We start from the raw sequence: 13,532 nt of genomic DNA, 5'->3' as shown, positions 1-13,532 counted from the left end.
ACTGAAATGCTTTGGATGTAACAAAAGTCATGATATAAAGGTTTTTTTTTCTTTTACAAATGACAAAGATACCAATTAAAAATGAAAAATTAATGTCTTAGATGTATCGATTGTATATGAGTGCATTTTATTGTGTGTGTGTGTGTGTAAACATGCATCAACAGATTATTATGTGTAATCATGATGACAGGACAAAAACAGAGGGCTCTTTACAGGGCAGACACTGACCCATGGATAGATAGATATATAGATAGATAGATAGATAGATAGACAGATACATAGATAGAGTGTAAGAGTGCAACATTTATGAATGATATCATTATAACAGGGGCAGCCTTGACCTAATGCTTAGAGAAGTGGGTTTGGGCCTAGAAGGTTGCTGGGTCAATTCCCTGGATAGGCAGATAGTGGGGGCGGATGGAATGTAAGAACAGCGCTTTCTCCTGCCTCAACATTCCTTACTGAGGTGCCTTTAAGCAACATAACCCCCAATTGCTCACTGAGCACTGAGGTGGCTGCCCACCACTCTAAGTGTGCATGTTCGCTATCATATATAGGTTAAACACAGATGCTACATTCCACTGCACTACTCTTAAATTCACATATATGTCTTGTAAAATTGTATGAGTTTACAAGTGTGTACTTGAATCACTTTGCTTGCAGTTTACGGTGAAGCTTTTCAAGTATTCTTCAAAAGTCTATCTCCTATAAAAATAGCCGAAATGTCACTGCGATCGTGAAACATTGTTGGGTAGGATATATTTACAATGCGCTATCTGGGCAAACTTTTTTGCGTCAAAAATTTAATTGTACACAAAACTCTTAAAACTGCAGCCGTTCAAAAGAGTTCCTTGGAGCGACGCCCTAGACAAAATTCCTTTTTTTGGTTGCTTGAAGAATGCATCAGTAGGAAGTTTTTTAAAGACTTTTTTCATAAACTGGATGTCAATAAGAACTTTTGTTTTAGAACCATACAGTACATCTAATCCATAAACTATTTAGACAACTTTGTTTTTTAAAACACCGACCACAAACCCTGGTCCTATGAATGATTTTTTTCAAGCATTCTTTAATTAAATTTGGTACTATGCTACTATATAGAACTCAACCCAAAGCACCATTTGTATTAGTAATTTGTTCTTGGTCTGGGTAAATAGTTCCATACATAAAACCTCTTGTAGTTGGTTCTATATAGTAACTTTGAAACACAACAGAATCCACTATTGTCATGCGTCAAAGAGCTTTTTCACTACTACACTGAACTCTTTTTGCTGACAGTCCTCAGAGTAGATCTGTCCTGCATGTTTTAGTGTTTTTCCTACTTGAACACCTTCAGACATTCAGCTTCAGATGGATTATTAATGCGCTGATTAGAAGGATCAGGTGTGTTAGAAACATACAGTTTACTGGGTTGATTAAAGTCAAATAAATGCTTTGTTTTAAAGAAAGCAAAGAAATGAACAAAATCAACCCTTATCAATCAAGATTCTTTCAGACATGTGAAATAAACCTCAGCCCTGTTCCACTTTTATACAGTGTAGAAATCCACTACCATACACAGTGCGTCTGGATGTTATCAACTATTCCTCAGTCACACTGATGTTTGTTTATTTATGTTGTTGTTGTTGTTTGCAGGTGGTACGTGTGTAGTGAACCCTACAGATCTGTTCTGCTCTGTGCCGGGCCGCCTCTCTCTCCTCAGCTCTACCTCCAAATATAAAGTCACCATCGCTGAAGTCAAACGCCGCCTCTCTCCTCCAGAATGTCTAAACGCCTCGCTGCTGGGGGGCATCTTAAGGAGGTAAGACTCACATACACACAGACAAGCAACATTTGTTGACAAGAGGTGGGGTCGTAAATACTAACTCTACAAATGAAGGAGGAAAACACACTCTTACCTTTAGGGTAGCAAGAGTTTATTCATGTAATAATGTGATAATATTATCCATATATATATATAATATAAACTGCTATATTTATTTATACAGTGATACAACCCATATTTATTATAGAGGTATTATATGTAGGTATATATGGTATTTGTGAGAAGACTTTTGGAAGCAATCTCCAGGCCTACTAGACAGACTGAAGGAAATACTTCAGCCTTATCTTGTGTAATAAAGTGTTCATTGTGCCCTATAAGCACAATAATGGAGCATAAATATTTCACAGCTCTATAGCTTCTTTCAGACACAGGGTGACTGCTTTTAGAAACGCAGCACAAGCGCTTCTCTATGCTGTATTAACTCATCATTGTTGTTATAATTCCTTGTTGGACTGAAGCAAATGGTTTGTGTAAGCGAGATGTTGGGCGAAAACTTTGGTCATTACATTTAATTAAGCTTCTTCAACTTCTTAAAAAAAGGGGAGCAGATAGACAAAGGTAAGAACACAGTCAGAGCTAGACAGAGACAGAGAGAGAGAGAGAGAAAGAGAGAGAGAGTGAAAGGAAGAGGGAGGATATTGGTGTGAACAAGCTCTGGACACTTGATCTGGAGATAAAGAGGAGAAAGAGGGGAGGGGAGAGAGTGGGGGCAGGAAAAATAGAGAGAGTGAGGGAAAGAGGAAGAGATGGAGAGAGCAGAGGAGCCAAAGGTTCCATTATTGATGAGGACGAGGGAGAGAGAGAGAGTGAGATAGAAAGAGAGAGAGAGAGAGAGAGAGAGAGAGAGAGAGAGAGAGAGAGAGAAATGAGGGCAGAGTCGAGGAGGGAAGTTGGGTGGGGATGAAGATACACACACACACACACATATACACACATACACAGAGAGTTCACTATGCACACTGCAGAGAGAGAGAGACTAAAGGATGGAGTGAGAGAGAAGGAAAAAGCAAAGAGAATGGGTGAGTGAGAGAGCAACAGACAAAGCCAAAGAGAGAGAGAGAGAGAGAGAGAAAGAGAGAGAGAGAGAGAGAGAGAGAGAGAGAGAGAGAGACATTGTGCTAAACTGTGCATCCAAACACTGAGTTTGCCTCACTTTACTAAAGGGCAGTGTTCGTAAAGGCTAAATGACAACGGACATAAACCTTCATAACCATGTTTAAAGCCTTGTTATAAACCATCTTAAAAGGTTCAATGTAGAAGCGTCTATAAAGGTTTCCCACCGATGCAATGTACTCTTTAACCAAGCAAAAAACCATGTTAGCATCCAAATGGCTGTTGCTGAGTTGTCATGGTTCCACGTAGAACCATTGCATTTACTAAAGAACCCTTTTTTGGGGTGAAATTACAATTTCCAACATAAGCTTATCAGAATTAGCCTTTATACACATTTATGTAAGCATATGTATGTTGCCATGACAGGTATATAAATTTGGCCCTTCAGTAAAGTGTTACCAAATAAATAGACATTAAACATAGTTTTGCAGAATCTTTCATTCTTACAATGTACTTAACATCTTGTGAAGGGTCTGAAACCTTAAAACATTCCTCACTCTCACAGAACTCTTCTTGCACCTTTTTGAGTGAATGCTAATAAACTGAGCTCCCAACACACAAACTTGTTTAGTCAGTATAAATGGAAGAGAGAGCCAGTGTGCACATGCCGTATGGAACAGTTTTTCATATTCGTGGTCATCATGGCAATCAAACCAGGATGCATTTCAAAAAAGAAAACATAAAGCAAAAATGCTCCCTATTTATACTGATATACCAATTTTTGGAAATTCATGCCGTTCATCTGTTTTTACTGACCTCCATCGCTCTTGTTTCATGCTCTCTGACATTAAACATTTTTGCATTTAATAATATGTTTTTAAAACATAAGAAAGAAGATGTAAAAACACAGGACACTGAACTTGGAGAACATCTGAAATGACATTTTTCAAAACTGCTTGAAAGGGAAAACCTAAATGAACATTTTGAGCAATACTGAAACGTATAAAAACATTCTGCAGGTACAAAGAAAATCACACTTTCTCTCTCTCTTTCTCAGAGCAAAGTCTAAGAATGGCGGACGGTGCCTTAGAGAGAAGCTGGACAGGTTGGGACTCAATCTCCCTGCAGGCCGCAGAAAAGCTGCTAACGTCACCTTGCTCACCTCTTTAGTGGAAGGTAAGGCACTTTCGGTTTAGCTGAAATGTTTTGTTTGTTTCTCATTATTGAGTGTATGAAGGTGCTGGGTTATGCTGTGGGGCCCTTGTGCAATGCACCTGACTGGTAACTTGACTAGCATAATCACAATAAAAGTACTTATCAGTATAAGTAATGTAAGACAACATAGCTGTAAGTAAAACTGTTGCCATTACATGCTGTAAAATGGCGGAGGTAGCGTGGTCATATTTTTTACAGAATACACAGACTATGCTGCTGAACTGAAATTCACATTTGTAGAAAAGTGCTGTCAGAACTGAAGTAACCATTCAATCTTTGATGCACTGCTGCTGATGTAAGGATGATGCTCTAGTTGTAAATTTCTTAATCTAATCATCTTTTATTTCAGACACGTCTTGAATTTTATTCGTACTTATTAGTGATCTCTGCTAGAGTTGTGTGGGTGCTGACAGCTGTAAGAGGAGTGAGAGTTTCTGAGTCGCATCTGAGATGCAATAACCATATTTTAAGTGTTGTTTGGTGTTGGTCTTTGTGGTCATGTAAAGTACATTCATACGAAGTGCTTTTATTTTATGACAACGCTATTCAATATAGCGGTACCATTAAATTTAACATACAATATTTCCAAAGATAGGGAATCATATGTCCATTCACCAGATTATTATGAAGATTAGGCTCATAAACCCATTTGTTAGTATATAAATGCAATGATAAGTGCATTAATTATTTTTAATAGCATCCTGTAAAAAAAAAACAAAAAACAAAAAAAAACAACTATTATTTGGTTTCGAAGAAAATCCTTACATAAAAAAAACTATATATCACCCACAAAAACTCTAATTTAAAAAAAACAGTAACTTCACAGGAGAAGCAAAAAAACATTGCTCATGTCTAACATAATTAATGTAAATTATTTGTATTTTAAACATTTCTGGACCATTTTTGTTGATCTGTCATCATGAAATGCTGACAGATTTTGAAATTTTGATGGTGTAGCTGGTGGCTGTCAGTTTCAAATGATGGGCAAAAATGGAAATCCAACATTTTGTTCCAACAGCGACTAAGCTATGCATATATATATATATATATATATATATATATATATATATATTGCTTTTGAACAGCACAATGACACAAATGTAACTGAGCAAGACTATGTGTATGATGCATATGCAGTACATACATTGTAAAAATTAATACAGAAATACACATAATAGCGGTATAAGATACAAATGAGAACTACCTACAAATTGGAAAATAACTATGGATTCAGACCAGTAGCTCCTAACTACACGGATGGCGTTGAGGGTGCACTGATGAACACTGTTCCTTTTCTGCACTGTGCAGGTGAGGCGCTGCACCTGGCCCGGGACTTTGGCTACACCTGTGAGACGGAGTTCCCCACTAAAGCAGTGGGAGAACACCTGGCGCGACAGCACACAGAACCCAAGGAACAGAATGCCCGCAAGAAAATGGTGCTGGCCACCAAGTAAGTCCATTAATAGAGGTTGGAAGACAATTTCATTTACAGCATATGATGGTTGTATAGTGTGCAACATATGTGTACAACACCATGGTTGGTGTGGGTAACATAGTGGGTAACAACCTGTGGTACAGTAGGGTTTGCTTCCATACCATGCAGTAAGGGTTCTAAAAACTACAATTGCCTACCAGTGTTAACATGATTCAAAATGTGGATCTTATACACAAATGGCCGCTGCGGCTGTAGGCCTTTAGTGCAATCAAGCAAAAGAACACCTGATTTTCCAGTATAATCACTTGCTCCAAGTCTTTAATCAGCTGATTAGTCATAGGAGTTTGGTATGTTTGAATTAAAGAACCTGCAGCCACACTAGCCTTTAGCGGATAAGACTGGTGCCCCATGACTTTGGTAACTACTCTGTTAAAAAACTCTCTTGAAGAGTTCTTTAGTAAAGAGAATGATTCTGTCTATATCCTCATATGCACAGATGTAATGCATATTGCTTGCTGAGTGCTGCAGATGGTTCTTTAAAGCACCTGTAGGGTTTTATACAGCGACAAAAGGGGTTCCACTATTGTCACAAAAATAGGGACCTCTTTTGGTACTATTTAGAAGCAGTTTTTGCTGAGTGTAGAAACAGCCCTGCTGAGCATTATGCTATTTAAAACTGCAAACCAATTTTGATCATTTTTGCAAATGTCTTAATTTATGCACTGAGGTTCTCCTTTTGTTTTAAGACATAAGATATTGCTCCAGGCAAGGTCCGGGGAAAACATTCCTGTCATTCTGATATATATATATATATATATATACATATATATATATATATATATATATATATATATATATATATATATATATATATATATATATATATAAGGTACTACTGTTCTTCTGTGCATTTGATTAAACACATCTGCTCGTGTGTGTGTTTGCGTGCAGGCAGATCTGTAAAGAGTTCCAGGATTTGTTAAGTCAGGATCGTTCCCCACTGGGTTCCTCAAGGCCAACGCCAATACTGGACTTAGACATTCAGAGACATCTAACACATTTCAGGTATTAACACACACTCAGTAATACACAGTCATGTCCTTCCATATGTTTAACTGAGCACACAAATCTACATTGCTAGAAACAAAACCTGGTATCTCAAAAACAATTCTTTTACACAAGAAGGATGAAATGCTCTCTGTAATTTGGAAAATTTGGAAAATTCCTCATAACATTTCTACACAATGTAAAAGACAGCAGGTGTTTTCACATTAGCCTGCAAATACATATTCAGAAAACAAAGTTTGTTACACACTTAGTGCTCATGATGACATCCAATTTCTAGTAAGCAAGTACCTTCTCAAATACACCCTTTTCCTCTTTTTTTTACAGTCTTATCACACATGGTTTCGGCACGCCAGCGATCTGTGCGGCTCTCAGCACCTTTCAGACAATTCTGAGTGAAATGCTAAACTATCTGGAGAAACATTCAGCCAATAAAAGCACAGGAACACCTGACGGCAGCCAGATCAACTCTGAAAAATCGGCACTCCGCAAAACTGCCGAAACACCAACAAAAGATGGAAAAATGGAGAAAACAGAATGACTGCGTCCTTCTTAGCAATGATGGATCACTGCTGAATCACTTCCTGATCTGAGCCCTGATGGGCGGGCCTTGTTCAGGGCGTGGCTGGTGTGGGGTGGGCTTTTTTTATTTTCCAGCCTTTTTAAAATTGATTTAAAAATCACTAATAATTTATTTTTTGCCATCATGTCCTACTCCAGTGTCTATTTAAACCTAGAAATGAACATTCTCTCAATCTTTCCACTGTTTTTGTAAGTTATTAAAGGAAGTATTTTGTTTAAAATTTGTCTTTCCTGAAATAGTGGAATCAATTATTTGAAAATGTAATATCTTTTACTGAAAGATGCACATTCCATTTTTTTTTTTTTGCCAAGGCCTGATTTCAGGTCACTTTGGAACTGTAAATGAAATTCTGGTGACTCTCTTTGTTGCCATCGGTAAACTGTATATTGTGCATGTTGAAGTTTGTACACTGCTCAAACCTGACATTCCTCACTAAAGCTTCAGAACACGACATCTCGACCGCATTTGTATAGAAGTTATATATAAATATATAAATGACGACTTTTCTTGTAGGTTTTGAACTACATATATGAAATATCTTACATGCAAACTACTCGTGTTCAATAAAGCATATTGCTCAAAGTCTTATATTAAACCAGTGTGCTGCGGTTGAATTCCTTTGTATATTTGTGTATATATGAACCAAGTCATATTATGGTCCAACCCCCCCCCCCCCCCCCCCCCCCCACACACACACACACACACACATTTTTCAAATGATTGTTAATGATAAATGGACCAATAGAAATATGTTTTTGCATTGTCATGTAAAGTTCCCATTTTATAGATACTTGTTTGCGTGTTGTTTTTAACAACTTGATTTATACTAAATAAAAAGTATACTTTTATTGTATTCTTATAAAACTACAAAAACGTACTTATGTTAAAAACGTTCAGCATCTAAAAATAAGCATGGCTTTAACCTCTTTATAATGTGGAATCGATAATTCAATTCATCATTTATGGACAACCAGTGCATTTGGGCTTTACTTTGGGTCAAAACATTGATTTACACCCTGAGCAAACAGCTATAGAAGCATGTCTGGTCTGGAATATCCTGGCTGAAGCACATCTTTTTTTTCTGTAGGGCTCAGATAGCAGCAATAACACACCTGTCACCTGTCTTCTCACCTGTCATCCTGCTCACCCCCCACTCACCCTGCTCTTACCTCACTGTGTTTCATTCACGCTTACCTCTCTGACAGGATTTACACTCCTGTCATGGTGACTGGGTTTAATGCATTTTCTCTTCACAATCCAAATGTATTGACTGACTTTGCTGACCAGATTTACTATCTTGGAGTACTATCATGGAACACCAGCCAAAACAGGGTTTCTACTATACTGTTAGGGATTATATTTTTGGGTTGGAATCTACTTTTAAAAACAAAGTGGTCAGAAAATAAGAAGACTCACTACTATTTCCTAAAAGAACCGTTCGGTAGACAGTACTTTAAAAAATATATATATATTTTTTTGTAAATGAGATGTGCAAGGGAGAAGAACCTTTTTAAAGTATGAAGAACCTCCAAAGAATGTAAGGGGTTCTATAACTATTTTGTTTTTCATAAAATCATAAACCAAAACTGAGAGCTTATTCTGTCATTCTAAAAAGTCACATAGACGCTTATAAATAAGGGTGCAACAAAAGGATTATTTGACCAATGCCATTAAAGATCCACTTTTTGTTCCGTAAGGAGACATGGTCTTAAAAGAGATTTGTAAGGTTAAAGAGCATCATGTGGCATCATTGATGGAGCTTATAGACACACTAAACTGCTGTTCTGATCATTTGTACTGACGTTAGTTATGGCAGTACTTTACTTTATGAGTACTTTAGGGGGCTTATTGTAAGCAGTTACTTTACTTATAGCAGTTACTTATCTTATAAGGTTTTTTTGATATAACCTAACAAAATGAATTATCTGGAAGGGTTTAAATGACAAACAATGAGATAACTACTTCACTAATAGAGATTTGTGATAAACATTATGAGCAATGCTCACTGACAGAGTGTTCTGCTTTATTGTACTCTTGTACTATTGCATTCATTTCCAGCAGCAAAGTTTATAGTTCTACTTTATTTTTATTTAATTATTTTTTTTACAAATACTGAAAGGCAAGGAGTTTCTGAGGTCCTGTAAAAGATGAGCTATTTACGAGTTTTGACAAAGCTTTTAAGTTGGCAATAAAGGTTTCTGGGCTGCAGAATGTGGAGATAAATCATTGCAACGTTATCATTATTATTGATGATAATGATGATAATGATGATGACGTGCATGTCGATGTAAAATATCTGCTTGCTTTTTCAGCATACAAGACCTCAGTCAATACATATGAAATAGAGAATGCTGGCGGCTGTGTCTAAAGAAGAATATAATCCATATTAGACGAATATAATCAGTATTAGAAGTACATAGATTTAAAGAGGCGTCACGTCTAAAACTCAATCTAGTTAGGCTACTTGGGCTACTTCAAAGTCCAAGAAATGTATTGACCTATGCGTCTCGTTTAAAACCCAAAGTATATGAATGCTATAGCAAACAAAATCCATAAGTGTATTGATCAGCTTGCTGGCTACTTGTCTTGATGTAGCTATTCATGCATACATACATACATACATAAGCCGAATAAATGATGTATTGCATCAATATCAAATGTATGGTAGACTCATAATGACTCAACTGAGTCTGTTCTGTACTGAATCTGGAAGAAACGTTAGATAGGGGTACAAATAAATCCAGAGGAATACTATTAAGGGATCTTCATGCAGTGGATTTGTGTGCCTTACCTGGTGAGTGTTTGGCGTTTAGAGAGTTTAGCAGTAAGGCCTGCCAAGCGGTCCAGAATATCTATAACCTAACATTGTTTTTATTGTAGTTTGCTCTAAATTCTCCATTTGGGCTCCTCTGTCTTATGTACACAGCCGACTAATGGACATATCGTAGGTTGCCTATAGCTTTATTAACTGCTGTAATTTATGACAAAAACAGAGTTTTTTGAGGCGACAAAACAGTAGTGTAGTAGAAGCGGAGATCCATAGAGCACAGTGAAGTATTTATTGTGTTACTCAAGCGCCATCTGCTGGCCAAGTTGTGCACTGACTCTAAACGCATTCTAAACGCATTTTCACGTTTGTTTCAACTACATAAACCCGATGTTACATTCATGAAGTATGTAGTAATGAATTGTTGAGTTAGGTAGCACACTAAAATGTGCAGAATGTTGGACTGGGGGTAAACACAGGAGCAGAGAGTGTAGCTTTCTATTTTTTAAAAGGTTTACATAGCTGAAACCCATATGTCCCCCATTGGTGACTGGTTGGTGGAGGTAAAGTAAGAGATGTTTGTGTGAGCTGTAAAACTAGACATGGCAGAGAAACATGTGGCTAGCATTAAAAGAGAGGTGAGCACCCTATTAGACAATGATACCAATGTGAGGATTTTGAAAGCTGTACTTGCTATGAGCACACTATGTTTACATATTTAATATTAATACAGATTTAGAGTGTGTTTTTGTATGTATCTCTACTGTGCACTTTATACAACATTGTTATATACATTATTTTCTACAGATGTTCACATGGCTGTTAATGCATGTCCATATGCATGCATGCATGTTTGGATATACATATTGTGTGTGTGTGTGTGTATGTGTGTATGTGTGTGTGTATGATTGTGTTGAATTCAAATCAAAGCCTCCTGTGCAGAATGAGCCTACTTTCTCTCAAACTGTTACGACATCTGTCATGGCCTCTAGACATGCCCTGAGGAATGAAGGGGTGTGTGTATGTGTGTGTGTGTATGTCTGGCTCTATCTGCAGAGCAGCAGGACTGTTGAAACATTCATCACTGATTCTTTTCACTCATCCATAAGTTGAAAAGTGTCTTAATAGCCAATGGAACAGATCCTCATAAGCAACAGAGATCTAAAAGTGGGTCAAACTCAATCAGCTCCATTTCTCTCAGAGCACCCTCACCGATCTTTCAGCCAGTGTCTTCAAAAATGCAGCTCTCTCTACTGCCTTTCCACAAAACAGCGAGCTTAACAGAAGCATTTTGTCACTGCCATAAGAAACCCTCATATCTAAAAAGGAAGCTTTCTAGAAAAGGAGATTTTAATGTGCATTAATATAATGAGGACTTTTGAAGCACTTCTATGTGTACACTGTACCAGCACTGTGAGAAATGAGGTGCAATATGATTTTAAAGTGGAGATAACATTTTGATCATTATACATGTTAAAAATATATATTAGGTATCTGAGGGGGTGGGGTTAGGGTAACTGAGCCAAATGAAATGTCCCCATGGGCCAACTTTGGCCCACTAGCAACACTTTGGGCAGCCCTGGTCAAGTGAAACTAATGTGGAGAGAAATGCTACAAAAGAATACAACTATCTATTTATCTATCTATTCAGAATCCCTGGGATAATTCTCAATTCACTAATCCCAGCTGGACGGAAGGCACTCTTGCGTGTTCAATAGCTAGCTCTGACCATTCTATAGTTAGATGAAGCTGCAGTTCTGGTGATGTAGTTTTTCTCATTTTTAAAAGTAATTAATAAATTCTGTTAAATTAAGCTAAGGCCATTTTTTTAGCACTAATGATCGAAAAAAAATGCAGTCCCCAGGATTCACAGTTGCAGTGACGTTCTTTCTTTCTGACAGAAGGGGGCGACAAAGACTGGGACGTTTACCGGTAAGAAGTGTGTGTCATAATGGCGTCTGTTCTTAAGAAATATACAGAATATATAAAATATATAAAAAATATGAACTGGTTTGTCAGCTAATGTGTTCTTATATTCGTTTTAAAAAAATGGCTATGTTAATATAAGTTAATATGTTAATCATGTATATCAATGTAATAGTTCTCTCGTACTGTGTTATGAGGAACTAGAGTAAACACAGCTTCTAGTCAATACTAGCCTGTAGTGTCCACTCTACCCACATATCATACTTTGCAGTATTGAAAAAGGATCATTTCACCCTTTGGTGCTTTAGAGTCCTTTTAAAGTATGATTTAACATCACTTATGTGAAAAAACCTTTAACCGGACAAAACATTTAAGTATCTAGAGTGTAGTTGTAATGGTTCCATTGAGAACATTGATTAACCCTTTTTTAAAGAGTGTTTTAAACTAGTTAAAGAGGACTACCATGTTTTCTAAATTTAGCTAAATTATTATAACAGTTCATTTTTGCCAATGAAGTGTTGTATACACAGCTGTGCATCAACCAACACTGGAGTAAGTCATACTTTGAGTGTCACTTTACTGTTGCAAGTGTGCGGGAGCAGGAACTGAAATTAAACTGTATACTGTAACTGTAGGTGGATAAGACTGTACTAAAGCAAGCCCTGGTCCTGGAGACCATGTCTGGCTCTAGTAGTAATGCGCTACTGCAGGCCTTGATTACCTGGACCGGGAGAAAGAGCAAGAGCAAGACTGGAAAGTGAATGATTGTGACTTTTTTAAAACAATAGTATATTATTTAATAGTCTTTGATAAGAAATCACTATGAGTAAATGTATATCCCTTGACTTTAGTATTTGATCGATACAACAACTGTATGTAAAGTTTTGACTCAAGAAACGAAATAACACTAAAAAAAGCCCTCAAAATAAATGCCCCAAAAGAAACATTTAAAAAGGTACACTATGTGTACATAACAGCTCTGACCAGCATCAAACCATGGACTGCAGAAGACCTCTGAAGGTGTCCTTTAAGTCCTGTTGCAAGGTGCGGCCTCCATGGATCCATCATTGAGCCTTGGGCGCCCATGACCAGTACCTAGCTGAAAGCACTTTTGGTAGGTACTGGTTTTTGCACACCGGGAACACCCCTCAGGTCCTGCCGTTTTAGATATGCTCTGTCTCAGCCATCTGGCCATCACACTTCGGCCCTGGACACAGACCCTATTTAGACCTGGTGGCTTCAGGTGACCACTGGATTGTGAGCTGTGTCCTGATAACACTCGGTAGCCAAATGCGTCTCCCGTTAGTCAGACTGAATCGACTGCTGTGTGGATATGCAAAGTCGTTTCGTTTCGTTTGTGCTGGGAGGGGTTTTGGTTGTGGCTCAAACGCTCCTCCTGAGGAGGTTCGAGCTTTGAGTGGCATGAATGCGTCTAGGGTGCGATTACACGTGGCCTTATTCTAATACTCACAACTGATGATTCTCACGCTCGACCATTTTTCCTGCTACCAACACTTTAACTTTAAGAACTGTTCACCTGCTGCCCTAATATCTGCATCCCACCCGTTGACGTGCAATTGTAACCAGATAATTTATGGTATTCACTTATTCACTAGCTGTTAATGTTATGGCTGATCTGTGTAAAGCAGTTCGTAAAGGGATT

General features: G+C 37.6%; 1 protein-coding gene across 1 annotated transcript in view; it reads left to right on the top strand.

Annotated features, from left to right (window-relative positions):
- The window catches only part of tfap2d (transcription factor AP-2 delta (activating enhancer binding protein 2 delta)), a 14,108-nt gene extending 6,972 nt beyond the window's left edge, over positions 1 to 7,136 (top strand). Inside the window, 5 exon segments of the mRNA XM_072695277.1 lie at positions 1,636 to 1,801; positions 3,936 to 4,054; positions 5,402 to 5,543; positions 6,480 to 6,593; positions 6,921 to 7,136. Of these exon segments, the coding sequence (XP_072551378.1) occupies positions 1,636 to 1,801; positions 3,936 to 4,054; positions 5,402 to 5,543; positions 6,480 to 6,593; positions 6,921 to 7,134 (755 nt within the window). The 3' untranslated portion in view covers positions 7,135 to 7,136.
- The last annotated feature ends 6,396 nt before the right edge of the window (positions 7,137 to 13,532 follow it).

Source organism: Salminus brasiliensis, chromosome 1 (genome assembly GCF_030463535.1).
Source record: "Salminus brasiliensis chromosome 1, fSalBra1.hap2, whole genome shotgun sequence".
NCBI lineage: Eukaryota > Metazoa > Chordata > Actinopteri > Characiformes > Bryconidae > Salminus > Salminus brasiliensis.
Note: the sequence above shows the minus strand (reverse complement) of the source record. Positions and strands in the feature narration are given on the sequence as shown.